Raw genomic sequence first — 27,700 nt, forward strand, 5'->3', positions numbered from 1 at the left:
AGCTTAGGCGACCGCAGCCAGAGGGGATGGAGGGTAGACGGAAAGGAGGGCTTCCCAGGTGGAGTTGGAAGGGAGACGTGGGAAGGAAGAAGTTTAAGATAGATGCCAGAGGCCGAGGCACGGAAAGACGACCCCTCGGGGCCCCTTGTGAAATCCGTCTCCACCAACACTAAAGGGAGGGACGTGGCGGGGTGGGGGGCTCCAGCTGCACGGTGAGTGTCCCAAGCACATTGTCCTGAGACCTAGGAGGTGTCACTAACTTTGGAAGCACCTGAATTTTCACCGTAGGACGGTCCCCTCCCCTTGCCAATTCGCTGCCTCCCCTCGAGGGCCCGAGACCTTCCTGAGGGGCTGTCTCTGTCTGCCCTTGTTCCTGACACCGCGTGCCCAGGCTAGACGGCTGGCATCCTGGATGTTTCCCAGCCTGGGATGGACTGAAGGGGTGCAATGCCCCCCGCCCCCCGCCCCCAGGCCCACGAGTCCTAGGTAATTCATACCCCCTGTCTGCCAGCCTCACTGGGAACACACCCTGGAGGAAAGATCTGGCCTCAGCCTCGTCTCTGGGGCGGCTGGAGCCTCCTGGGGCTGGTCCCCTTCCCCAGTCCCTTTGGGAAGTGTAGCAAACCGGTCCGGGGCTCCGCGGCTCTGGGGAGAGAGGCCGGGGTGTGAGGCTCTGGGAGGAGGTAAGAGTGTCTCCTTGGGCTACCAGCTGGAACTGGGTGGGGAGAAGGCAGCTCAGCTCCAACCCTGCGGATTAGGGAGATTAAAGTGACAGAAGAGAGAGATGTCCGAGGGACCCAGAGGTGACAAACGAAAGGCGTGGGGGCTGAGCTGGGGGAGGGGGAGGACTGGGATTTGGGGACCCTTCTCCTGACCCTTCCCATAGAATCTGGGGTGAAAAGGCACAGGCTGGGGAAGATGAGTGAGTGTCCTGGCCCTTTCTTCCCTGTCCCAACCCTCTGTCCCTTGCGTTTCACCAGCTCCCCGGTCAGCCCTCTGGCTCCTGGCCCCCCCACTATTGCGGTGGGCACCCCCTCTCCTCACCGTGCTGCACAGTGACCTCTTCCAGGCCTTGCTGGGTGAGTAGCCCCAATCTTCCGAGGGGGCAGTGTTTGGAAAGGGCCGGCCTGAGCCTGCGAGGGCAGTGCCCAAACTTGGGGGCTGGTTGGGAGCGTGGAGGTCCCCTTGGTCCAAGCAGGGGGTCCGTCGCCCTGACTGTCCTCCGTCAAAGTCCAGCAGCCCTGGCTGGAGGACCTCCTCCCTTACCAGACAGAAGGAGGCGAAATGGTGGCAGGGGTGGCCCGGGAGGGAGGCCGGGGTGGGGGAGGGTAACTCAGCCCTGTTCTGGTGACAGACATCCTGGACTATTATGAGGCCTCTATCTCCGAGAGCCAGGTAAGGGGGTGAGGTGGGGCTTCTCTCTCAGGGAGCGCGCAGGGCTGGACAGGGAGCCAAGGCAGCCAGCATTGAAGGCTTGGGGGCCCTGGGGACAAAATCCCAAGTCAGGGGCGCAGAGAATGTTCTCCCTCCCGGCCTGTATCCCTTCTTCTTGCTCCCCCCTTATCTCTGCCCCAGTTTCAGGCACTAAGGAGCCCAGGACAAAATTACTTTTCAGACTTCCTTCTGTGCACCCTGAGGGAGAAGTAGCCCCCCCCCCACCCCCACCCCCAAGGATTCCCTCCTGCCAGCCCCTCCCTCACACCCTGCCCCCTGCCAGGGCCTGGCTCCAGTATTTAAACCGGCACGGGAGCTCCCTCCTCTGATTGACACGAGCCACCCTCATCATCTCTGCTGCGGGCGCTGGTGCCCGGCCAGGCCTCCATCTTTGCCTCAGGGCCTCTCTGCATCTGCTCTTATCTCCTTTCCCATTATCCGGGCTCCTGCCAGCGCCGAAGCAGTTAACTCTGCCAAGGCACCCCCCCATTCTCGCTCCTCGCTCCCTCCCTCCCTCCCCCTGCTTCCTCTCTCCTCCTCTCTCCCCTTCCCTCCTCGGCTCCACGGCTCCCTCGGCCGCTGCCGCCTCCGACCCCCCCACCCCACTCCCCCGCCACGGCCCCTAGCCCCTGGCCGTTAGGCAAGACCCCCCCCTCCCCCGGGGCTCCCCGAAATCCAGCTCCCCTCCCCCACCCCAGCTCATGCCCCAGCCCCCGAACTCCGGGGCTGCCAGCCCCCGGTGCCCCCGCCCCTCCTGAGAATCGGGGTGTGCTCCCCAAGCCCCCTCCCCTCCACTGGGGACCCCCTTTTAGGGCCCCCTTCCCCTCCCTCCCACGTTCCCTCCCCTTCCCTTCTCCAACCCCCTCTTTCCCCTCTCACCCCTCCCCCCATCCTGGCCCCCCCTGCAAAAGTGGGGTGCGGAGGGGGGAGGGGTGAGAACCCACGGAGGGGAGGAACGAAACTCCGATGAAGTCAGAGCCCCTCACCCGCCGCCGCGGCCAGCCCCCCCAACATGGACTGTCTCTGTATAGTGACAACCAAGGTAAGCATGGGGGGGCGGGGGGGGAGTTTGTGGGGAGGGGTAGGCAGGCCTAACCTGGGGCCGGGGGCCCAGGAGCCACCGCACCAGAAGATGTATTTGGGGGTCATGATTTAGTTTGGGGGTTCACATCTGAGATAATGCTGGGTTTGGCCACAGGTGCCCCCTGGAGTGATCCCTTCGTACCTGTAGAGAGACGGAAAATTGGGGCCGTCTTGTGGCTTGGGGGGGCCAGGGGGTTCGGGGGTTCACCAACGATGCTTGAGGGAGACTTATTTAAGGAGAAGCCCGGCTCACATGGAAGTGCTGCTCTGGTACATGAGAAGGTGGACTACGTGGGGGGGGGGGGATCCTCCTCCCTCCTGGGGGACAACCTGGCTTGTAGATGTCTTGTGCGGTGTCAGGGGGCACTTGGCATGGGGGTAGAAGGTTATTGGTTGTGAGTGCCTGAGCGGTCTGGGGGTGTCAGCTGGCGGAGAAGGGGTGGGCCTTCAAGCTACAGAGCAAGCATCTTGTGGTGGATGCATTCGGGGGTGCTCTCGATTCGGGGGGACTGTCCATTTGCGGTTGTATCCTATGGACTGGGGAAAGCGGGGAGCTGTCAGAGGGCCAGGGCCTGCCCTAGCATCACCTGAGGGAATGGACCGGGTGAGGTGAGGGTTTGGGGTGCTCCCATGGGAGGGAGGAGAGGTTGCCAGACCCTGAGGGTGAGAGCTTTTGGGGCTACAGGGGGCCTGAGGAGGGGGGCCAGGTGGGTGGTGCAGAATTTGGGGGTGGCCCAGGCAGGTGCCCAATATCACTGTGTCCTCCCACACCGTACCCTCCCCATGTTGGGAAAGAGGGAGGGGAGCAGATGGAGGGGAATGTGCCTCTTACCCCTGACACTTGGGATCAAGGTGGGGGAAGACACCTGGATTGCAGGCTCCCTGGGTGAAAAGGAGTTGGAGCAGGGCCGGGGTCAGAAGAGGCTGTCCCTGTGGTCCGAGCCTGGGAAGGGCAGATCTTGGATGGGGAGCACAGGCAGGGCCCCTGGTGGGCTTCAGAATCCCTAGGTCTTGGCCGTGAGGGTCTGGGACTGGCAAGCTGGGTGCCTGGTGTGTGGAGGGAGGCCTGGGCGGGTGGCAGGCAGCTGGGGGCTGGGGGGTGGGACAGGAAGTGGGGGCCGGGGAGGCGGGGTCCGGGTGAGTCACAGGCTGGGGAGGGGGTTATATTTAGTGGGAACTGCAGCTTCTCAGGGGAGGGAGCTGAGGACACACATGTTCCCTGCCACAAGCTCACACATGTGTGTACACATGCATCGTGCACGTGTGAGCATGGATGGAAGAGACTGGAGGCTGAGGACCTTTAGGTCCGGAGCCCCCACCCCCTCTCCGGAGCTACTTGCTTGTCCCCCTCCCCCCCAGTCTGTGGGCTCCAGGCTTTCTCCCATGCTGCTGCTTCCCCCATTCCCTGTGGTTTCGGCGGTGGAATTTTGTGCCTCACCTTTCTCTGGCCTGGTCTCCTTTAATGTCTGTCTGGTCCTTAGCTTCTCCCGTCTCCTGCCTTGGGCCTTAGGTTCCCTGGCTGGGGCCCCCCGGGTACAGGTGTACCCAGAAAGCCAGTTGGAACGTGTGGGCCCTGCTTCCAACATGGGAACACACATATGCGAGTGAGGGTGAGGGGCTTGCCGGCACCGACAGCGATTCTGGGAGGGGGAGTTTATTCATCTCCCTTCCAGACTCCTACTTCATCGATGGAGCCCAGAGGGAGAGCGTCCCCGAAGGAAGGGGCCTGGCGCAGAGAGGATCAATCAAGCCTTTGGGGGTTTACAAGGCGTGGAGGAGACCCAGGCTTGCCACATTCCTCGGCCCGCAAAACTTGTCAGTCTCGGGAGGACGGGGACTCCAACTCCCATAAGGCCTTGGGGCACAGGAGCCCTCAATGTTAGACGGTTGCTGTCCGTGGGGCTGTCGGGAGTTGTGGTTCAACTGTATCCAGGGCAGCGGAGGGGAGCCCCGGGGAGCCAGCAGGGGGGCACAAGGCCCTTGCTTTCCCCCACCCCCATCGTCCCCCGCTCCCCACACGCTGGGTGGGGTAGGGGGTGCTCAGGATTTGCGGTCGTTGAGCTTCCCAGCTCCCTGTGAGAGCCCTCCATCTTCCATTGCCTATATTTAGACTCCTGCCGCAGTAACCGGAGGAACACGGACTGAAAGCCTACCATGCGCCAGGCGCCGTGCTTTGTGCTCACTGCGCCTTCAGAGCTAACATTCAGGCTTACTCCGTGACGGGGTCTCTGCCGGCGTCTGCCTCCGAGGATCTCTTTCTCCCACTCCGCCCCCGTCCCTCCCCCTTCTCCCCGCGCTGCTGCCGCCGTTGCCATGGCAACCGGCGACGACTGAAGTTGCGTGGCCGCCTGGAGGGCCGGGCGAGGGTGTCGGAGGGCGGAGCAGAGCCGGTGGGGGAGGGGGAGGAGTGGGACAAGACCCGGGGTGCCGGGCCGGAGCCCCGGAGGCGAAGCGGTTAAACCCTCCGGGTGGTCCTCATTGGGCGAAGCTGAGATGCCGGGGGCGGGGCAGTGTGGCCAAAGGCCTCATTCATTGGCGGACAGGGGCGTGGCGGAGGGCCAGTGGGGGCGAGGCCGGGGGAGCGAATGGGCGGGAAGTGGACGGGGGCGTGGCCTCCTGGAGGCAGGTGGGCGGGGTCTGGCTTACTCTATCGAGGGAGGCGGGCGGCAGCCCTCGGGAAGGGGCGGGGCCTGAGGGCTGGGTAACCTGACCGAAATGAGGGAGGGGCTGACCCGGCAGGGGCGTGGCGTGGTCCCACGCGCCGGAGGGAGACGGGGGGTTGAGGGGCCTGTTGTCCGAGGAACTGCGGGGTGCGGGGGGGTCTTTGGAAAGGAGAATCCGAAGGCTGGGCGGTCTGACGTCTCCGTTTTCCTAAGATGGAGGCCTGTTCAGATTTCATCAGAGCACAACCTCCTACCTCAGCTCTATGTTCCAGGGAGACGGTTGCTAGGCGACAGCAAAGTCCTTGATTGCTGCGTTGCCAGGCAACAGGGAAACGGAAAATGGAGGGAAAAAGGAAATGGGGGATGGAGGAGGGTCTTAATGGGCCACAGCGCCCACTGGTGGAGAACCAGGGCCCGTGTATTTTCTGTTCTAGAAGGCATTTCTGAGTCCAGCCCTTCCGTAAGGCCTCCCTCTGAGAATGTGAGCAGTCTACCCAGATGCGAAACTAGGGCATTGGGGGTCATCTTGGGGGCGCATCTAACAGATTCCGATCAACGGGAAGGGAGGGACATGGGCGAGATTCTAGGGCAGTCTGTCCTCTGTGCCCTGTGTGGGCCTTACAGAGAAGCCAGAGAAGCAGATTTGAGGCCACTGCTCAGTGGGCTTTAAGACTTGGGAAGGTGGGCGTTTAATGGGATAAAATTTGGAAAGAGAGGCCTTCAGGCTCAGTTGTTTGGGAGAAAATGGAGACCTCTGAGGCAGTCGTTTTCGGGTGTTGTGGAAGATTTATGGGCCACTGCAAATTGCAGGCCAGATCTTACTTTGGTGAATATTTTTTGAGGCTTGGGTGTGAGGGGATAGTTCTCTTTGGGAGCACTCTTCTAAAACCGTGTTGGAATTCAGAATCATGGGGGTGACGTGGAGATGTAGGAAGGGCAGCCAGGAAAAGGAGTGATGTGTAAGCTTGAGGGGTGAAGAAAGGGGAAAGGGAAAGACCTATTAATTTAAAGGTCTGGGAATAAATCGAAGAGATTTCAATAGAACTTGGAGGATCGGCCTCAAGATACATTAAGTACTCCCAGGAATTGGAGAAGGGTGTGTTCTTTTTTAAGTTTTTCTTTTTTAAACTGTATGTATTTAAGTGATCTCCACACTCAATGTGGGGCTTGATCTCAAGACCCTGAGATCAAGAGTTGCGTGCTCTTCCCACCAAGCCAGCAGGGCGCCCGCTGGTGGTATGGGTGCCGGGCATATTGGAAAATCATGAGTATCTCATTAGAAACAGGGATTTGGAGAGGGGACCCCAGAGGAATTTGAGGACTGCTTGTTTGGATGTTTACATTATAGCAAGGGTAATATTTGCACTCATTTCAAGGTCTCTGTTAGTGGATTGGGGGATATGATTTTAAAGGGGATGGTTTAAACGGTGGTTTCATTGGAGGGGACAGCCAGGGTCTGTGGTCCTTAAACTCTTGAAAAGCATTGTCTGGCTAACAAGTTATGGGGCTGGACTGCTGATTAGAATAGGAGAGATCTTGGCATCTGAGGGCATGGGGTCCGTTTTAACAGTCTTTGGGGGGGGGGAAGCGGGGTGGAGCTTGTGGGAGGCATTTTAGATCGGGGCGGGGGGGGGTCCCTCTGCAGTGAGAGAGGAGTGCTTCTTCCTTCCTGCACCTTAGGAGTCCAGTAGTGGTCCATTGAGCCTTGGCAGTCTTTAAGGGCCTGGTGATTTTAGGGCAGGAAATTACATGAGAATTACGGCTATAAACGGTAAATTTCAGGAGTGTTTCTTTAGGGGTTCGGAATAGGAGTATACTGTGGAAGGAGAAGTCCACAGAGAAGCAGCTGGAACCTGGGAAGTTGATGGCTAAGAGGGTCTCCCCTCACCCCCTCTCTCCCATCGTGACGCTCTCCCGCACTGCGCAGGCGCCTCCCGCCCCCCCTCCGGCCGCAGCCTCCAGTCGCCGCGTCCGCCGCAGCCCCCGCCCCTCTGCCCCTCCCCCTCCCCCAACCCTGGGACCCTTGCTCTCCCACCCGCCCCCTCCCCTCAGTCCCCCTCCCCTTCTCCATGTCGGCTCGGAACAGATTCGCCTCCATGTGTCTCTGCGTGGTACGTGCCGCGGTACGGGCTCCGGCCCCGCTCCCCTCTTCCCGGACCCCCCAAATCTCAGGGTGCAAGCTTCAAGTGCTGTCGCTCTTCCTTCTGCTTGGCGCGGGGTCTCTGGGTTGCAGTGTCTCGCGGACAGGTGCAGTGGGTCGCCCCTCTTCTCAACATCCCCACTTTCACTCACGCCCCTCTCTTTTGGGGGTGCAAGCCTCCGTTCCAGGTCATTCTATGCAACTGGGCCCCCAGTGATGAGAGGGCCAAGGGGGAAAGGAACGACAGCGATCCCCAGGCCTTTTCTTTGCCTCTGCCCTGGTGTCTTGGGGGTTCAGACTTGGTCCCAGTAGCAGCGGAAGTGTCGCGGTTGGGGCCCGGAGTCCCAGTGGGTAAAGCAGGGGATCCTCCTTTCTGGCCCCGGTACTGCTTTAGTTGTCCTGTAATCTGGGACTGACAGGTGCTGCCCCCGACCCCCACCTGCCAGTCAGTCTGCAGCTTTGGAATTACTCTCCCCCACCCCCACTCCTCCAATCGTTTCCCCCCCCTTCCCCCCAACCCCTTACTACATGTACAGTCTCCAGGGACCCAACAGAGGCCCTCACCTCCCTCAGCCACATTCTGGGAACTTTGGTACCCTTCCCATGTGCCCCGTTTCCCTCACATCGTCTCCTAATGCGGGGGAGTCTTTTCCTAAGTCCTAGACAGCACCCCCCACCCCATGGGGGTAGGGCAGGGAGACGTGTCTGCAGTCTCACTGTGAGAAAAACTTACCTTCATTTCCTCTCTAGAATAAATGACGAATTTCTGTGATTCCATTTTCTTTATGTGCACCCTGACGCTCCTCCATCAGATTCAGGGATTTCCTCTGTGAGACGGGGGTGAAGAGGGAGGGGCGGGGGCTCAGACCCTCCCCCAGGCTCGGGGAGACTAGAAGCTGCAACCGACCCTGACCCTGGGCCCTGCCTCGTGACCATGCAGGGGATGAGACCCTTGGGAAGTAGACCCGAGAGCCACTCCCGCCCGGCCCCCCGGCCCCCCAGTTCTGGGGCACAGTCTCAGGCTGCAGACCACCTTTTCAGGGTGTGGAATGAACACTCTCTTCCACTTCATGGAATTTTGTTATCCACAGTGGCGGAGACTTTGAGGGGGCTACTTAATTTATACCCCCACCCCCTCTTTCCTTCTCCTTCTTCTCTACATTTTGTGCCCGTGATCTTGCAACCTGGGGGTCAGGATTCTCTCCCCGAGTGTTCGAGCCAGAAAACCGAGTGCATCTTGATGAGCCCCTGTGTTCCTTCTTAGAGGTGCTCCCTCTCTGTCCTGGGGGGGGGAGGCTTCATGTCCCCGGCAACACTGTCTCCCTTCTGTTCTCTTGCTGTGCCCTTAGCCACGGCCATACTTGGGGTACATCCTCAGAGTTTTCAGAATCCTACTCTAGCAGCAGACGTTGACCTTGACAAGCTTCCTCCAATTGGATCTCGCCCTCCCAACGTTGGGGTGCTCAGCTTCTCAGATGCTTTTTGCGAGAGGGAAGTTCTGCCTTCTCTTTTTTTTTTTAATCTCTGTGACCCGGGGCGGGGTCTTCTGTCTTGTCCCCCAGGGAACCCTGCCTAGGGAACCCGGGAGCTTGGGGTTTGGGGAGGGGTCTGCCTCTGTGGGGGCCTGGCGCCTGGGGTGTGCAGCGGCAGATGTGGGAGGACCCAGCCCTCCAGTGCGGTCTCCAGCTGCCCTTTGCCTGTCTCCCTGGCCCCCAGTTAATCTCATTTATTGGTGTCCTTGTTAAGCTAGCGTGGGAGGCTGGTGAGATGGCTGCTGGCTGGTTGGGAAGGGACTCAAGGGTCATGTTGAGTCTTCTACTCCTAAAGGCCAGAGGAAGGCCAGGAATCCACCCTGAGACCCAGCGCTCTGCCTCCTTCCCCAGTCGGCCCGCCTGGAAGACACCCATTCCTTCCCCACCTCCCGAGCGCTGTGGCCTCCGTTCCTCCCCCCTTCTGCTCCCAGTATATCCGATTAACTGGCTGGGCCTCTGGGCATTTGGAGGGATGGGGCCAGACTCGTGGGGGCCCCTATGCAGCCTACTTGGGAGCCAGCTGGGCCAGCGGAGGGAGAGCTGGACGCGTTCAGCTCTGCCCTGGCCCCGGGGGGCTGTGCCAAGTACCTGCTAGTGGAAGGGCCTGACTTGCGGTCCCTGCCTCCGCCAGGCGTGCCAGTGCTGGAGAGCCAGTCGCTCTTGGGGTAGAGGTTGCGGTGGGGAGACTGAGGCAGTGAGGCTGGGGTGGGAGTGAGCAGCTGGAGTATGGACGAGGGAGCTTACAGACCTGGGGAGTGGGGTGAAGACAGGGGAGGCAGAGAAGTTGGGGACCGACGTCGAGAATGGGGGGTCAGAGTGTCAGAGAGCTGGCGCAGTGACTGGATGTGACAGGGACTAGTATCTTAAGGCGCCGGAGGGGGTGTGCCGCGTGGAAGGCCCCGGGGAGGGGGGTAGTGGGGGGCAGGGGGGAGGGGCTGGGATTTGGGACGAGCCAGAGAGGTGGCGGCCTGGCCCCGAGAGGGGCTGTGGGAGGGTGGAGCGAGGGGAGCCAATGGGCTGGAGGACAGGGAGGGGGAGGAACTGGTCAGGCCTCAGGGCCTTCCGCACCGCCCTGGCGGGGGGTGGGGGGGGAGGAGCGGCCAGGCGGACGGCCTGGAGCCCGAGGCGCTGGGCCGGCCCCGGTGACGCCTCGGTCCCCATCCCCAGAAATACCGCTACCAAGATGAAGACACGCCCCCTCTGGAGCACAGCCCGGCCCACCTCCCCAACCAGGTAAACGCCCCCGAGCTGGTGCACGTGGCGGAGAGGAGCTTGTCCCACCTCGAGGCCGTCCAAGGGGTCGTGGGCCACGCCCACCTCTCCCCCCTCAAGGTAGGAGACTCGGGCGGCCCCCTCCCCAGTGCGGCGCTCGGAGCCTCGGAGCTACAGCCACCCCCAAGGGCCGGTAGGGCGAGAGGCGTAGGTGGGAGGAGACCGGGACCGGGCGGCTGGGGCCCGGAGAGGGGGCGCTTGGGGGGGGGGGCGAGCCGGAAACACCTTGTCCCCTCCGAGGAGAAACGGAGGCCGGCCAAGGGGGAGGGGGTGTAGAGCTTAAGGCCGGGGTGTGCGTGTGTGCGCGTGCCTGCACGCACGTGTGTTGAGATGTGTGCACCCCCAGGATGCTCCCCACCCCAGGCCCTCTCCGTTCCTTCACACCCCCACCTCCGTTTCCGTTTTCTGCGTCCTGAGCTCCGTGCGGAGCTCCCGCTGCCCTCATTTGCTCTGGTCCCTTCTCCGCCTCCTCCCCCCGCTTCCGGCCTCTGGGCCTGGCTCACCGTGTGCTCGAGTCTCCAGCCCTTTCCATCTGTCTGGTCGGAGACTCCCGGTCGTGGGGCCCTTCTGCCTCGGTCCCCTGCCCCGGCCTCTGCTCCGCTCCCGGGCTCCCTCCCCTCCTCCCCGGCCTTCCCCCCGCGGGCGGGCTGGCTGCTCCAGGATGCTGTCTCTCTCTTCCTCCCACGCACTTCCCCGCTCGCTCCCTGATCCCCGGCTCAGGCCCGCGGGCTCGGTCCTCCTCGGCCAGCGCCCGGGCTCTCTGGCAGTCCCGCCCCCTAGTGTCCCTTCTCCCCTTTCCCGGCCACCACCGTTTTCTCCTCGAACCCCTCCCGCCCCCCCATTATATTATCCACCACCTGTTTCCCCTTCTCCTCCCCCTCTGTGCTCACCCTCTGTCTTCCCTTCTCCAGCCCCCCCCCCCAGGCCTTGTTCTGGGACCTTCCCTCCTCCAGGCCACTTTCCATCTTCTTCCCCTTCACACCTCTTTTCTTGGGGTGCAGGCTGGGGGAGGGACGAAGGCCCCGGGCAAGCAGTGACATTGAGGGGAGCACTGTGCGGCCAGGGGTGGGATTCCAGAATCTTGCAGGATGCCCCGGGAAGGGGGAGGCTGCGGGCATTCACCAAGGGGACAGGGAGGAGGTTTCTGAACCTAGAGATGAGGCAGGGAGGGGGCCGTGGTAGGTTCTGGGGTGAGGAAGAGGAGGGAAAGAAAGACTATTCTCTGGCCTGTAGCAAAATGGAGAGACCCTGAGAGGGGAGAGGTGCTGGGACAGACCGGGTGAGGCTGTGGAGTCAGGGCCAAGGTTGAGCTGATGGAGAGGAACGGAAGTCTGGCCCTGGAGGTGAGGAGGACACACCTCACAGAGTGTCCCTGTGAAGCTCAGCGGCTACAAGGAGTGGACAAAGGCCGACTAAAGATGCCCTTTGTGGGATGGGACCAGGAAGCCCCCTGGGGAGCGGATGTGGGGAAGAGGGAGGCGGGCTGGCTGGTAGTGGGCTCAGGCTCTTGAGTGTTGGGATCAGGGTTCGGGAAGCACAGGGAAGTGAAGGAGAGAGTGTTGGTGGCCCTGAGCCCGCCAGTAGGTGGCCTGGGGGGGGGTGTGCTGGGGACCAGGCCTGACCCAGGCGGACCGAAGTCTCAATTTGCAGAGGAGATGGGGGATGGATTGAGAAAGACAGACTGTGATTTGGACAGAATCTCAAGGGTTTGAAGCTTGGATGAGGGAGAGTGGGTATCTCTGGGGCGTCAGAAGTTGGGGTGGAGGATGAGAGCCCGACACTGAGCCGGAGAGCGGGGGTGCGGGGGTTGGGGGTGTGGGATGCTAGATAAGGGCTGAAGCGGTGGAGAGCGAAGGCTGGGCTGGAGGCTGGAAACAGAAGGTGGGGCAGGGATACGGGTGGAGGCTGTGGGCTGCTGTACAGGGTGGGGAGCAGAGGCAGGTAGCCAAGGAGGAGGGATGCGGCCCGGGGAAGGAGGTTTTAGGACAGGGATGAGGTGGGCAAGGAGGTTAGGCTGTGGGATGGAGGACAGCCTTGTGGAGGGGATTTTGGCCGGCAGTGGCTATTGGTTGGGTAACAGCATTTGCTGAGATTTGAAGGGTCGGAGGTTGGCGGTGTTAATGGATTTGCGGGTATGAAACCTATTACGGAGCTCGAGAAGTAACGTGTAGTGTTGAGAAACAGAGGGAGGGAGGAGGGGCCCTTGGGGTGGGGGGGAGATCCAGGAGTCTGGGGAATCCGTGATGAGTGCCTCGCGCTGGGTAGGCTCCAAATAAATACTTGTTAAAGGAGGAGATAGGTTGGAGACCCCGGAAGGAAGCTCTTGGCCTCCTCCCCCATTGCCATGGAGACGGGGTTTCGGTTGCCCTGGCAATTGGGGAAGCCCCTAGGACCCGCCTGAAGCTGGCCCCGCCCCGGAGTCTAGAGACCCTGCCGCGTCGAGGCGCCTGACGTCAGGGCCTGGGCACGCCCACTTTAACCCTTTGCGGAGTGAAGGTGGGGGGGGCTGTAGATGGGAAGATAGGACCCGGATGTCTTTCACCACTCCCCCTTTCCTGACGTCCTTTGCACTGCGTAGGGTGAGGGGCGTAGAAGAGGAGAAAGGGGGCCTTCAGGATGCGCTGCGCCCGCGAACCTCTTCAGCCTGGACTTCTCTCGCCTGGCTACCGGGGGGCGGGGCCCAGGGCAGGAGAGGCGGGGCTAGCGGACCCCCTCCGCGTTTGGGAGTGTGGTCGCCCCTAGGCCACGCCCATCTCCCCGTTCCCCCCCCCCCCGTTGTCCTGGCGACAGGGCCTTCTGGAGGTGGGTCTCCCCAGGCCTTGGCTGGGCTTAGATACCATTGCTAGGCAACAGAGTCCTTAGAGGAAGGGGTGGGTTGGATGGCGGGTGGGTGAGGAGGGAGGGGCCTGCAGCTGGGGGACCCCCGGATTCCCGGGACCCAGGGTTTAGGGCAAATGTGTAGGAAGGTGAGGGGCAAATCTTAGGGAGGGTTCTCAAGGCCCCCGGGTGTATGCGGACCGCCAGGGACAGGGATGGGGGCAGGACCCGGCGGACGTGTAAGCACTGGGGTGTATGTGTGTAGCGCATGGGCAGTAGAATCCCGTGGTGTTACATCCGGTGAGAAGCTCCCCCTCTCGCCTGCCCCCCCCACTCTTTACCACCTGCTGCTTACCCATCTGGTTGTCTCTCCCTCCCTTTCCGCTTCTCAGACACCTCCTTCCACATGCAGGGGGCCTGGGCGGGGCGGCGTTAGGGCCGTGCACGTGTGTGTGTGTGTGTGTGTGTGCATTGCGGGGTGAGCTGGGGCCCTGCGTGGTTCAAGAGCAGGCTTGGTTCAAGAGGCCGAAAGGGTAGCCAGTCAGGCGGGACCCCTGATGACAGGCTTCCTCTTGAGCACAGGCTGAGGAGGCTTTCCTTCTGTCCCCTCGCAGGCCAATTCTCCTCCTGTGATTGTGAACACAGACACTCTAGAAGCCCCGGGATATGTGAGTTGTTTAGATTGTGGGGCTGCTGCAGAAGGCAGGGGGGAGAGCGGGAGGGCGGGGGCCGGCGCTCCGGCCGGAGCGCCCATCTCACTGGTCTTGTGTCTCTGGCCCGTGCTGGAGTTGCAGGTGAACGGGACGGAGGGGGAAATGGAATACGAGGAGATCACATTGGAAAGGGTGAGCAGGCTCCCTCCCCCCCCACCCCGCTCTGCGGTCCCCCCGGCTCCCTGTCGTACTTCTCTCTGTGCCTGTGTGTTCTGGGTGGCCAGTCCCTTAGCCTCGTCCCTTCCCGCTCCGGTCACGGCCCCGCTCCCACTCCCCCACCCAAGTCGCCTTGCCCGGAGCTAGCCGCCAGGGGGGCTGACGCCGCTCCCCTCCTTCCGCCCAGGGCAACTCAGGTCTGGGCTTCAGCATCGCAGGCGGCACCGACAACCCACACATTGGGGACGACCCATCCATCTTCATCACCAAGATCATTCCTGGCGGGGCTGCGGCCCAGGACGGCCGCCTCAGGTGGGGAGAGCACGCGGGCCTCAGGATGCCGGATCCCTCGAAAGGGAGGGCCAGGGCGGCACAGGACGCTCCTGGCTCAGGCCCACCTCGCTGCCCCCAGGGTCAACGATAGCATCTTGTTTGTGAATGAAGTGGACGTGCGGGAGGTGACCCACTCCGCGGCGGTGGAGGCCCTCAAGGAGGCGGGCTCCATCGTCCGGCTCTACGTCATGCGTCGGAAGCCCCCGGCTGAGAAGCTCATGGAGATCAAACTCATCAAGGGGCCTAAAGGTAGTGACCCGTTCTGTGTCCACCCCCACCCTCTCCGTCCCCTGCCCCCAGCCCTCCCCGGGCAGCCGGACGCCCACCTCCGCCCTCTCCTCTCTCCAGGTCTTGGCTTCAGCATCGCGGGGGGTGTAGGAAACCAGCACATTCCTGGGGACAACAGCATCTATGTGACGAAGATCATCGAAGGGGGTGCCGCCCACAAGGACGGGAGGCTGCAGATTGGGGACAAGATCCTAGCGGTGAGGAGCCCTGTCGCCCCTCCGGCCCACACCTGGGTCTCGCCTCCCGGGAAGCCCTAGTCCTTGTCACCCCTCCCCCCGCGTGTGTGTCCTGGGCCCGCTTCTGGCTCTGCCTGAGCTCTCCCTCCGTGGCCCCAGGTCAACAGCGTGGGGCTGGAGGACGTCATGCATGAGGACGCCGTGGCGGCGCTGAAGAACACCTACGACGTCGTCTACCTGAAGGTGGCCAAGCCCAGCAACGCCTACCTGAGTGACAGCTATGCTCCCCCAGACATCACGACCTGTGAGAACCCCCCTGAACCTCAAAGCCCCCCGCGGCCCATCCCAGTTACCCCCATGACCCATCCCAGGTACCACCATGACATCCCGGTGAGTGCTCCTCTGCAGGTGCTCCCTTCAACATCCAAACCGTCTCTCTCCTTCTGTGGCTGGAGGGTAGATGGGAAATCAGGTACAGTGGAATAACCTAGAAAAGATTGCCGCCAGTCCCTCCCCCAGAAGCCATAAGGCCCAGATAGTTCTGTAGCTAATTTCTCTCAAATCTTCAAGGCGTAGGTAATTCTTATGCGCTTTCTGAGCACAAGTACAGATAAAAAGGTTCATGTTTCATTCCGTAAGGGCATTTCAAAGGGTCGCAAAGATAACATAAAAGATGGAAACTCTAGACGAATTTTGCTTCTGACCAGGGAAGTAAAAGTTCGTAGGAACGTAGTCACAGGCCAAACACAGCAGCCGGTGAAGGCCATGACGTCGTCACCAAGTAGGGTTTTTTCCAGAAAACTAAAGGCAGTCTGTGTTGGGAACCCTGTTTGTATGATTCGTTGGATGAAACAACGGACACCAGTTGTAAGGTCATTTGAAATTGATGCAGGAAAAGGCGTTGATGAAACTCAACATCCGTTTTCACGTGAAAGCTTAGTAAGCTAGGAATCCCGGGGGTTTCCTTTCCCATGATGAGTAGTTCTCCTCCGAGGGGGAGGCTTGGCTCCTTGGAGAAAGGGCCTGTTCCAGATCTTGTACCGGAAACGCTCAGGACGGGCTTGTGACATCTTAACAGGCGAGAAAACTGTGAGGCTGCCCCGACCCGAGGGCGTGGTAGAGATTCAGGAGGGGCTTCTGCTTACGCAATCAAACCCCTCAAATAGGTGGGAGTCAGTGAGGCCATAGTGACGCTTAGGAATAATTGGGCACCTCTGGAGGTAGCTAGGGGCCCGTTCGTAATGAAACGGGCAAATGCGGGGAAGGAGTCAGCTGTACATTCTCATTTTCCTATACAGACTGTACCTCAGAATAACCAGATGGTTGATACGGGGAAGTTCTTTTTTGTGTTTTAACTTTTATTTATTTTTTAATTTCCTTTCAATGTTTGTTTTTATTTTTGAGAGAGAGAGAGAGAGAGAGAGAGAGAGAGAGAGAGAGAGCACAGGAGCGGGAGAGGGGCAGAGAGAGAGGGGGACACAGAATCCAAAGCAGGCTCCAGGCTCTGAGGTGTCAGCATGGAGCCCGACTCGGGGCTCGAACTCAAGAACCATGAGATCGTGACCTGAGCCAAAGCCGGGCGCCCAACCGACTGAGCCCCCCAGGCGCGCAAGGAAAGTTCTTTTTTTATAGAATAATTCCCACTGATAAGCGCTCCTTCTTCTTCTAAACAAAAAAGAAAGGAAGGGAGGGAGGGAGGGAGGAAGGAAGGAAGGAAGGAAGAAAAGAATGTTCTGGTTTGCAGTCCCCAGGGAAGCCTCACTGGGTCCTGAACTGTCAAAACGAGGCAGTGGTCCTCAGTGGGCAGCTCTTAGGGGAGACGCTGGTGGGGGCATGATGGGGGTGGGCTGGCAACAGCTGAGGCTCCCAGCTCGTCTTCCCTAAGGCCGCCAGACGTCCTTGCATCCCGTTGTGATGTGGTAGAAAGTACATAGTATCACCCATGAAGGGTTTCTGTCAAAAAACTGGACTTGACTCTTGATGAAGCCTCTAGAATGAATTATAGGAGGAACATGGCACATGGAACGGCACGAAGATGCGAGCAGTCATTTCCCCATTAGAGGGGCGCCTGGGTGGCTCAGTTAAGCATCCCACTTCGGCTCAGGTCATGATCTCACGCGTGGGTTCGAGCCCCGCGTCGGGCTCTGTGCTGCCAGCTCCGAGCCTGGAGCTGCTTCGGATTCTGTGTCTCCCTGTCTCTCTGTCTGCCCCTCCCCTGCTTGAACTCTCTCTCAAAAATAAATAAAAACGTCACATTAATAAAACATTTAAAAAGAATTTCTCCAGTAGAAAGGAGGAAATTCTATCAGACAAATGACCTAGTTTTCCCCACCAACGGACAGCCAAGAGCAGGGGAACCAGAGAGAGAGAGAGAGAGAGAAAGGGGGGGGGTGGAATTTTATAGACAGATCTGAGGAAACTCAGCACCCAGAGGACAGCCACCAAAGCCTGGTGCCAGTATTCCCCTCCACTGGCCGCCCCTGGTGTACAGACGACATGGTACCTTCAAATCGATGGACCTCCCGCCCCTGCCCCGGGGAGAACCAGCCCCTGAATTCATGCCCCTCAACGCTGCTGGGATCTGACGCCCCCTTCACCCCGCCCTACACTCGGTCCCCTGAGCCTGGCTCTCCCGGCTCCCTGGGGGGAAGGTGGGGCGGTGGGGGGCTGCCCTCCAGGCAGCCAGCGCCGTCTCATCCCTTCTCCCGCATCTTCCAGCTTATTCCCAGCACCTGGACAACGAGATTAGCCACAGCAGCTACCTGGGTACCGACTACCCCACAGCCATGACCCCCACCTCCCCTCGGCGTTACTCGCCGGTGGCCAAGGACCTGCTCGGGGAGGAAGACATTCCCCGGGAACCGAGGCGGATAGTGATCCACCGGGGATCCACGGGCCTGGGGTTCAACATTGTGGGTGGCGAGGACGGTGAGGGTATCTTCATCTCCTTTATCCTGGCCGGCGGCCCTGCGGACCTCAGCGGGGAGCTGCGGAAGGGGGACCAGATCCTCTCGGTGAGGGAAGGCCGGCCCCTGCCCCCACCCCTCCTCTCCTCTGGGGAAGGAGCCTGGTCCCCGTCCCCAGCGGCTCAGCCTGTCCCCCCTCTCTAGGTGAACGGCGTTGACCTCCGCAGTGCCAGCCACGAGCAGGCTGCCATTGCCTTGAAGAACGCGGGTCAGACGGTCACCATCATCGCTCAGTACAAACCGGAAGGTACCAGGCCAGCAGCGCCCCCATGTCGTGAGCTGAGAGGCTCCTCAGAGCCCGGTCTCCTCAGCTGGTGACTCCAGTGGGGGCGAGGGAGGGCAGTGGCTGAGCTCCGGGGCGGGAGGGCAGAGCTCAGGGACCTTCTCGTCCTTTCTCAGAGTACAGCCGGTTCGAGGCCAAGATCCACGACCTTCGGGAACAGCTCATGAACAGTAGCCTGGGCTCAGGGACCGCCTCCCTGCGGAGCAACCCCAAAAGGGGTTTCTACATCAGGTTGGACGCTTCTTGGTCTCTTCGTCTGTGCCCCCGACCCCTAGCCCTTCCCCTGAGCCCTGCCTGGCTGCTGTCCCTCCCCGCCACCCCCCGCCCCGGGCCTGACGGCAGCCACCACCGTTCCTGGGCCCTGCTGCCCAGGGCTGCGTTGGGAAATAGTATCAGCTGGAAAATAGCGTCTGCCTGGAGGATCCCTACGGCCTTCTGGCCCCTGGTCAGCCTGGCACTTCCCTCAGGACCCTCCACGGTTGGGTAGCCCCGAGGTTACTGCCTGGCAGAGCAGGGGGGGGGCCGGGGGGGTGCTGTTGGCTGTTTGGAATGTTGCTGCCGCCCACAGGGAAGGGGGTGACAGCTCTCTCACTCCCGGGCATCAGGCATCGGCTCTGTGGCTCCTGCCCCTCCCCCTCGGGGCTCCCGGCCGCTCTGGCCCGACCCCTTCCTGGAGGTCCAGATCTGCGTTTCTGGCCATCTGCTCTCTGGACGCGTCCACCGGGACGTCCCCCGGCGTCTCCCGGCCAACACCCCCCACGCTGGGCTCATGGCTTTCTCCCGTGTCCTTGCGCCCTGTGTCTCGCTGAACCAGTGTTTCCTCCCTCGGTGACGGGCACCGCCATCCGCTCTGACCCCCCTCGACCCTCCCCTCCCTTCCAGGGTCCGGCGGGCTCCCAGGGGTGGTCTGCTGTGGCTCCCAGGGGGCCCGCAGTCTCTTCCCCTTCAGTCTCATTCCTGTGCTGTGTCTTTGCTGCCTCCGCCGTCCTGCCCTCCCTGCTTGGCCCGACGCCAGGGCTTCTGACGTCCTGACAGGAATTTGGGACTGATGGGGACGGTCAGGGGTAGCAAAGGGTGGTCTTGTTCTGTCTCCTGAATTGGAGCGCGTCTCGCGTTAGCTACGTGACTGTCCCCTGCACGCGGCCTGCGGCCTGCCTTCTTGGGACGGTGGGCGGCCTTCCAGATCTTTCTGTAGAAGTCGCAGGGGATCCAGAGCCTGTCTGATCTCGGGCAGAGTGCGGACTGAGGGGCGTTTAGGGGTTGTGGGCTGTGTGTCACGGTGGAGCGGTTGCGGCCCCTGCGGGAGGGCTGTGAGCGCCCCGCCTCACCCGAAGGCCTGGCTGGGTGTCGGTGCGCCGCAGACCTTGGCCGGTGTCTGACCGACTGTCGCCCGCCCTGCAGGGCCCTGTTTGATTATGACAAGACCAAGGACTGTGGCTTCCTGAGCCAGGCCCTGAGCTTCCGTTTCGGGGACGTGCTGCACGTGCTGGACGCCAGCGACGAGGAGTGGTGGCAGGCGCGGCGGGTCCACCCCGACAGCGAGGCCGACGACATCGGCTTCATCCCCAGAAAACGGCGGTGAGGCTCTGGTGCCTGCAGCCTTCCCCCCGCAGGGCTCCAGTCCCAGAGTGCCCGGGGCAGGGGCACCCAGCAGGCCAGAGGCCTGCCCTCTGAACCCTGTCTGCCAGGCAGCCTCCCCACTCCCAGACGCGGGAGCACTGCTGGAAGGTGATGGTATTAGCTGGGCCGGGGCGTGTGTGCTGCGTGTGTGCCTGTGTGTGTGTGTGTGTGTGTGCGCGCGCGCTCGCAGCTCTCAGCCCCCTCACTGGCCATTCCCCTACCCTCCCACCCCTCCATGTCCTCCACAGGGTCGAACGACGGGAGTGGTCAAGGTTAAAGGCCAAGGTAGGTGGGAGAGTGAGCTCGGGTGGAGGATGCGGGGACTCAGGGGGCTGAAGCCCACCAACCTCATGGCGCACTCTTTGTGTTCTTTCTCCGTAGGATTGGGGCTCCAGCTCTGGATCACAGGGTAGGTGGGGTCAGCTTGGGCAAGCTGGGGTGAGGGAGCCCTGGTATCTCAGGAAGGCCACACGGGGCCCCAAGATCCCGGCCTCCCAGCCCCTCGCAGACGCCCTGCCTCCCACTAGGTCGAGAAGACTCGGTTCTGAGCTACGAGACGGTGACGCAGATGGAAGGTGAGTCCCGGCCCCGCCCCTGCCCAGCTTGCTCCCCGGCTCTAACCCCGGCCCCTAACCGCCCCCAGCCCTGACCCCAGCCCCTCCCCCGACTGTCCCCCACCCTGAGCTGGCTCTCTGTCCTCAGTGCACTATGCTCGCCCCATCATCATCCTTGGACCCACCAAGGACCGAGCCAATGACGACCTTCTGTCCGAGTTCCCCGACAAGTTCGGATCCTGTGTTCCCCGTGAGCGCCGCGGCCAAGGGGCGGGGAAGGGAGGTGGGGGAGGGCCTGAGGCCCTGGGGCGCAGGAGGACACAGGGGTTCCCGGAGAAGGGGCGCCTCTCAGCCACGCTCCTGCCCCGTTCAAATCCCTGGGAGCCCTGGGAGGGGGTGTACGGGGGGCAGGTGGTACGGCCCGTGCGCAGCCCTGGTCTCTCCAGCACCCCCCTTCCCCGGTCTGACGTAGGCAGGCTGTAAGCGAGAGCGACGGCGGTTAGATCTTGGGGGGTGGGGTGACTTTCGCAGACACGACGCGGCCCAAGCGGGAGTACGAGATAGATGGCCGGGATTACCACTTCGTGTCCTCCCGGGAGAAGATGGAGAAGGACATCCAGGCGCACAAGTTCATCGAGGCCGGCCAGTACAACAGCCACCTGTACGGGACCAGCGTCCAGTCCGTGCGGGAGGTGGCCGAGCAGGTAGGGCCCGCGGGCACCCGGCCGCTTCCTCCCCCCGCCCACCCCATGGCCTCCCTCCAGCTCTCTCTAACTCTCTCTCTCTCTCTGTCTCTTTCCCTGCTGGGTCTCCACTCCCTCCTCACCTCCTCCTCTTGGGCAACTCTGTCTCACCGCCTGCTCCCCCTGCCTCCCTCCCTCCCCGCCTGACCCCAAACTCTTCTCCGCCATCTGTCCCCTCTCCCCCCTTCCCTCCTCCCTGCCCCACTTCCCCTCTCTTCTGTGGCCTTGCCCTTGGTGGCGTGGCCTTCGCACCGTGGTCCTTCGCTCTGTCTGGCTCCCCTGCGGCCCTCTGCCCTCACCTGCTCCTGGGATCCCCACCCCCCCGCTCCCCTGCTGCCCCCCACTCTGCCCTCTCTCCTCCACGGCTCCTTGCTCCATCTGCCTCTCCTCCCTCCCACCTGTCTCTCCTTGTCTCTTCCATCTGTCTGTCCTCTGTCTGCCCCCCCATCCGACTTCTCCTCCCCCGTCCTCTCTCCTGCCCTCCACCCCTCCACCCTGTTCACTGCTGCCCCCCTGACCTGGCTGTGCCCCGTCTTTCGGGTCCCCTTCCTGCCCGTTCCTCACCCCTCCCTCATTACCCCCAACGCCCTCGCCCTGTGCTGGCTCCTCCCCTTGCGCTCCGTCTGCCCCTCCCTCTCTCTCTCTCTGTCTTTAACTCTGTCCTCACCCCCTTCCCACCTTGACTCTCTGGCCATGTGTCTTCTGACATCCGTGTCACTTCCCTTTGGCCACCCTCCCATCCCCCACCTTTCCACTCACCGTGTCCTGTCCCGCCGCCCCCGTCCCCCTTTCCCGCCACCTGCCGGTCCCCGTCCGCCTGCCCTGCCCGCCCCCAGGGGAAGCACTGCATCCTCGACGTCTCGGCCAATGCCGTGCGGCGGCTGCAGGCGGCCCACCTGCACCCCATCGCCATCTTCATCCGCCCCCGCTCCCTGGAGAATGTGCTGTGAGTATGGTCTGGGGCCTCCCCTCCGCGCCCCCGCACCTGTGGCCCTGGGCCTCTGTCCCCCTCTCCCCTCAGGACCTTGGACAGCAGCCCTCGAGGGGCCTCGGGCAGGGGCCAGACTACAACTCCCAGCAGCCCCTGGGGCGCGCACCTGCTGGCCCAGCGGGGCCTCCGGGCCGCTGGGAGTTAGAGTCAGTCCCTTGGCTCGGGCCGAAGGCCGGAAGGATGAGGCTCTGGAGAGGTCCCTGGAGTGGCCACACCCGGCTGGGGTGGGATTGGGGGGCGGGGTCTGGGGGTTCGTTTGTGGCCCTGGAGAAGACACGGGGGATTGTGCCTTTTGCTGCGTGCTCCAAATCAGAAAATATTGGTTGCCACTGAACTTGCCTGGATGGAGGAGGTGAAAGGCGGGGCGGGACCCACGCTCAGATCTGCGTCTCCCTCGCTCTCCACAGAGAGATTAATAAGCGGATCACAGAGGAACAAGCTCGCAAAGCCTTCGACAGAGCCACCAAGCTGGAGCAGGAATTCACGGAGTGCTTCTCAGGTGAGGTGGCGGCCCTCGCTCACATCCCGGGCGCCCACGCGCGCCCGGCGGGTGGTAGAGAAAGGGGTGCCCTCCCTGGGTGGAGCTTGGACAGTTAGAAGAAGAGGCCCCTTGCTCTGGCCTCACCCCCCTCCCCTCCCCCCCCCAGCCATCGTGGAGGGCGACAGCTTTGAGGAGATCTACCACAAGGTGAAGCGTGTCATTGAGGACCTCTCAGGCCCCTACATCTGGGTCCCGGCCCGAGAGAGACTCTGACTCCTGCCCTGGTGTGGCCTGGACTCGCCCTCTCTCCCGCACCCGGGCCCTTGGTCTGGACTGAATTGCCCAAGCCCTGCGCACCCCCTCGCCTCCCTCCCGTCCCTTCTTATTTATTTCCTTTCTAACCGGATCCAGCCCTGGAGGGGGGACACTCCCCTGCATGTACCCCCGCACCCCAGGAACCTGGGGTCTGGGGAGGGGCCAGGCTCCCGGTCCGAGCCCGGGCCGTGCTCCGTAGGACCCTAGCCCCTGCCCGCCCCCGACGCACACACAGACCCACCGGGGGCCGCCTGCCCTCCCCCCTCTCCTCCCACACACATTCCAGAAGTGAGGGCCCCTCGAGGAGCACCCCGCTGCAGGGACGCAGGGCCACAGGCCTCCTCTCTCCCCTGAGGCCAGGCCTGGGGTCACCCCTGTCCCCGTCATGACTCCCCATGTCCCTTGGTTTCGCATTTAGTTTTTCCCATTTTTTTTTCTTCTCAAAGGTGGTTTTTTGGGGGGGATTAGTGGGGGGCTCTCCTGTGGGCCCCCTGCCTTCCACATGCCCCCCACCTTTTTTTCTTTGCCGGTTTGCATGAGTGGAAGGTCTAACTGTGGCTTTTTTTTTTTTCCTGGAATTTTTTTTTTTTCTGGGGGGGAAAGGGGAGGGATGGGTCTAGGGAGTGGGAATGTGGGGGGTGGGCCGGGGTTGGGGGTGGGGAGCCAGGGGAAGACTGGAAATGCTGCCGCCTTCTGCAATTTATTTATTTTTTTCTTTTGAGAGAGTGAACGGAAGAGACAGATACTTGAAACCTGGCGTGTGGCCTGCTTATTTGGGACCCGGGTGAGGAGGGAGACGGGGCGGGAGCATAGGGAAGGGTCTGGTGGTCTGGATCTTTCTCCGTGCCGACCCCGAGCGGGAACGGTGGCCTGACGGGGTCCTCGGAGGGACGCTGAAATCAGGGGCCCTGGGTCAGCAGTGAAGCGTGGGTCTGGGAGGGGCTGGAGGCACGGTGCAAAGTCACCAACAGACCCAGAACGAGGAAGCCGGGCCGGCATAGGTCGCTGCCCGCTTAGGCCACCCCTGATCCCACTCCTGGCCTGTCTCGGCCCTGCCGGACCCCAGAACGCTCCCTGAGGGAAAATCCTGAAGGGGAGTTTTCTCGGTTCATGTTCGGAGAATTCCGGACAGAGCTGGGCTCTGGCCATGACGTTTACAGAGGTTTGCTGGTAAGAAATGCTGCATTTATTGGATCTCTTTATGCCCCAGCTCTACAGAAGGATTTTTTTTAAATTTTTTTTTAATGTTTTATTTATTTCTAGGAGAGAGAGAGAGAGACAGCATGAGCAGGGGAGGGTCAGAGAGAGAGGGAGTCACAGACTGAAACAGGCTCCAGGCTCTGAGCTGGCAGTCAGCACAGAGCCCGACGTGGGGCTCGAACCCACAAACCGCGAGATCATGACCTAAGCGAAAGTCGGACGCTTAACCGACTAAGCCACCCAGGCGCCCCTCTACAGAAGGATTTGAAGCAACTTTGCCAATAACCAGGGTAGGGAAATGGGACTTCAATACCAAAGATTAAAAAAAAAAAAAAAGGAAAAACAGATGCAGTAGCTATGTAGCTATGAGGGTAAATATGTCCCAGAGCTTCCCGGTAGACTGGGCAAAAAGGGAAATGGTCTATTACCGAGTTCTTTATTATAAAGGGGAAAAAAAGTTCTGGTTCTTTTAGGGAGTGCGATTCTCCCGGCCCCGACTTGCTGCAGCTTCTCAGGTGCTGCCGGCTACGGCATCGCGTCTCCGCTTTTCTTCTGCCCAGTGTTCACGTGCCTGACAGGCTGTGGACCTGCCCCCTTTCCCCCTCTGAGTCAGCGGCCCCCACGGGGAAGACTGAGGGGGAGGGGGCTGAGAGTCGAGATGGTTAAGCCCTAAACAGTGCAGGGGGCAGTTTGAGTTGCCCCCGCCGACAGAAGTTAAGAGTTGGATTCAAAAGGTCCATCGAGGCTCAGCAGTTCCGAAGGCGGGGCGGTTGCCCCCCCTGAGCTGATCCAAGGAGAGAGAGGTCTCTAGTGCTGTGTCACTTAAGCCAGTGGACCTCTCTGTGGTTCGCCCTGCACAGACCCTAAGCAAGAGCCCAGCCCACCAAATCCTGTGGGTAGGGCCCCAGGGCCATGGACTTTAGGAAACCCTCCCAGGTGACTGACGCCTCCCCCCCTGGGGGGGGGCGGACAGCACAACTTCCAAGGACGTTTTCCAAATAATCCTTCTTTTAGCTTGGTTAGGTTCTGCGTGGGAGCAGATGGTTTGAGGCTGTGCCCATGTTCCCATCCGCTGCCTGGAGGGCGGCCTCTGCGCTGAGGAGGGTGTGTGTGCAGGTGACGGGTCTGGCTCCCAGGGGTTAAGGAGAGTTCACCCAGTAGGGGACAGAGTCCCCTAATCCCGCAAGCAGCACTTTCTAGATGATGAAAGTAATCCACGGGGCTTATAAAAATTCAAATAAATACAGAAATACATACCGTTCAAAAAAAAAAAAGCTCCCCCCCCACGCCGTCTCATTCCACATACTCCTCAGAGGCACTTTGGCAGTTTGTGGCATATTCTTCCAGATCTATAACGAGCTCTCCCTCCACCGAGTAAGGAGACCGGGGGACAGGCTCCCTGCACCCCCAGACAGACTGCCGTCCAGACCCTGACTCCTCTCCACCCCCCCACCCCACCCCCCGCCTCTATTTCTTTCAACAAATAACCTATTTGCCACTTCCTTGGTGCCAAGCTGCGTTTGAAATGCTGGGGATGCAACCTCCGGGCCCTCAGGGACCTTGGGGTCCCCGCCGCGGGGCCCTCGGCCCGGAGGAAGTGAAGGGGTGCAGGTCAGACGGTGCTGTTAGGCGAGGTGCGCGTCTTTGCTGGTGGAGACGGGGTGGGCAGGGAGTGCTTCTGAGCAGCCCTGGAGTTGAGGCCTGGATGGTGATGAAGCCTTGGGGGGGGGGGGTGTGCAGGTGGAGATGGGAGGGGCGAGGTGGGAATGAGCTGGCAATGCTGGGGGACCCGAGGTCGAGGTCGGTGCGCTGGGGCGGGAGGGAGACAAGGAGGAGGGGGTCTGAGCAACCAGCCATTCCGGGTGGGGGGGGGGGAGGCGGCGGGAGGGGTGCGGCGGGCGGGCGCCCCAGGGCTGGGGGTGGGGAGAAAGCCCGGCAGGGGGCGCCGGAGAGCCAGCCAGGCAGCGGCGTCTGGCGCGCAGGGGCCTACCTTCCGGGAGCCTCGGCTTCCCTAGCTCAAAAATGGGGACAGTAACTACCAGCCTCGCTGGATTGTCGCGGGGAGTAGAGGCGGGACCCTGTGCACAAGGCCCTGCGCCTGCTGGGGAGTGGTTTACGATTATTGCTATTGGTCTGTTCTCAGTTACTGGTAAACGTAAGTTAAATAAAACCTGGAAATGCGGAATTTTACATTTTCCTTTCTGTATGATGTTTATTAATTTTGAGAGAGAGAGAGAGAGCACAAGTGGGGAGGAGGGGCAGAGAGAGGGGGAGAGAGAATCTCAAGCAGGCTCGGCACTGTCGGCACAGAGCCCCACCCCGGACTCGATGCCCCGAACCTCGAGATCATGACCTGAGCCGAACCCAGGAGTGGGAAGGCTAACTGACGAGCCACCCGGATGTGGTGAGTTTTACCTTTTACTAAAGGTTCACTTGTCGATAAACGTGGGAAAGAGGCGTCGGCTGGTCCTGGGTCACAGGATCCTGTCTCTCCCGGCTTTGAGGAGCTGGAGCACGCCTGGGGTGCAGAGAACCAGGGAGAAAGTTCTTGCCTTGGTGCAGGGGGTATGGAAGCCCTTGAGGGGGCTCTCCCCCCCCAGCCCCCAGCCCCCCGCCTGGGCGCGGCACCTTACCTCTCCTGCTTCCTCTCCACCAGGCTCAGCCTTTCCTGGGTTCGGGGAGCCGTGGGTCACCCTCCTCGGAAAGTCAGCATTGAGCCTTCTGCCCTTTTGTTCAGTCACCTCCTGGCGAGGCCTTCTGGGTGCCTAACTAGGACGCTTGTGGCATCCTGACCCTGGGGGCCGGGCGAGAGCCAGGCGGGCGCATCCCAGACCCAAGCGTGACAGCGCTCTGAAGGGGGCTGGGCGAGGGCCCAGGTCTCGTCCACAGAAGGTGAGGGGCTGTCTTAACTCGGCCACCACGCCAGCCCCCCAGTTCCCCCAGTTCCGTCCGAGGGAAGTCGCTAACCGCCCCCGGGAGACGGGGAGAGATGTGCTCTGCGGTCCGGACCCCAGGCCCCCCCGCTCCCCACATTCAGAGGCCCTGGGGCGCTGCTGGCGGTGATGATCGATGCCGACGGCTAGCATGTGCTGGGCACTGAGTGTGAGCCGGGCCGTGTGCCCAGCCCGTGCCAGCCCTCCGACGTGGGCATCCACCCCACTCTCCAGGGAAGGGCAAGGCGAGCTCATGTCTGCTGATAGCCGCCCCCTTTCTGCTGCACGGTCTTCCCCAGCTTCCTGGGGACCCCGGCCTCGGGCGCCCTTCCTTCTCGGCGTCCACGCGCCCTCCGTTCCGGCTTTCTCTGTTCCACCACTCGGGCCTCCCGTTGCCCGAAATCACTTCCTTCTCGTGACTCATCCCAGTAGGGGGCCCAGCGGCCTCTCTCCTCGGCAGTGGTGACCCGGCACTGGGGTTGCGCAGAGCTGGCCCTGAGGGTCCACCCTGCTCCTCCGATTGTGCGGCTGGCTGTCCTGGGGGTCTCTCTTCCCCTTTCTTCACGGGCAGGGACTCTGCCGGCGGCTTCCTCCCCGCGGGGCCCCTCACTGCGTGGGGGTCATCAGAGCCCAGAACCTCTGTGGACTCCAGACCTGCCTCTAGCGACCTTCTGGACCCTGGTCAGGGGCGCTGATGGCCCCCACGCGCCGGTTCCCTCCCCCTCTCCCTGCCCACCTCACCCAGCACCCACCCCCAGGCCACGCCACCGGGCAACGTACAGATCTGCCCTTTGCCTGCAAGTCGTCAGGAGCCTTGTGGTCTGTAGTCACCGTCTGTAACTTTGCGGGTCAGGTGCCCCGCCTGTGAAATATTTCTGAGCGTGTGTCCCCCAGCACGTAGTCACTCAGTCATTAATTCTCACCACGTGGCCGGCCTTCAAGATGGCCGCCACGTGTTCTCAGCCCCCAGTATGCACACCCTTCTGTGCCAAGTAGGGCTGGCCTGT

The 27,700-nt window shown here is 61.7% G+C and overlaps 1 protein-coding gene across 4 annotated transcripts; it reads left to right on the forward strand.

Moving 5' to 3' along the window:
* Positions 1-2,366: 2,366 nt before the first annotated feature.
* DLG4 (discs large MAGUK scaffold protein 4) lies at positions 2,367-23,143 on the forward strand. Of its 4 annotated transcripts, none has more exons than XM_039231601.1 (20): positions 2,367-2,476; positions 10,020-10,184; positions 13,556-13,609; positions 13,736-13,786; positions 13,998-14,122; positions 14,223-14,392; positions 14,492-14,628; positions 14,767-14,911; positions 17,326-17,621; positions 17,718-17,820; positions 17,973-18,087; positions 19,258-19,434; positions 19,725-19,761; positions 19,858-19,885; positions 20,004-20,051; positions 20,179-20,280; positions 20,562-20,734; positions 21,610-21,719; positions 22,172-22,263; positions 22,412-23,143. In XM_039231601.1, exons 1-20 carry the CDS (start codon positions 2,447-2,449, stop codon positions 22,516-22,518), a joined length of 2,265 nt encoding a protein of 754 aa, XP_039087532.1. In that variant the 5' UTR covers positions 2,367-2,446; the 3' UTR covers positions 22,519-23,143. The 4 variants fall into 4 exon arrangements, with proteins under 4 accessions (XP_039087532.1, XP_039087533.1, XP_039087534.1 ...); XM_039231602.1 differs by having other exon boundaries at positions 10,020-10,085; positions 13,727-13,786; XM_039231603.1 differs by having other exon boundaries at positions 10,020-10,085.
* Positions 23,144-27,700: the final 4,557 nt, after the last annotated feature.

This window comes from Hyaena hyaena, unplaced genomic scaffold (assembly GCF_003009895.1).
Source record: "Hyaena hyaena isolate Hyena2069 unplaced genomic scaffold, ASM300989v1 scaffold_58, whole genome shotgun sequence".
Taxonomy (NCBI): Eukaryota; Metazoa; Chordata; class Mammalia; order Carnivora; family Hyaenidae; genus Hyaena; species Hyaena hyaena.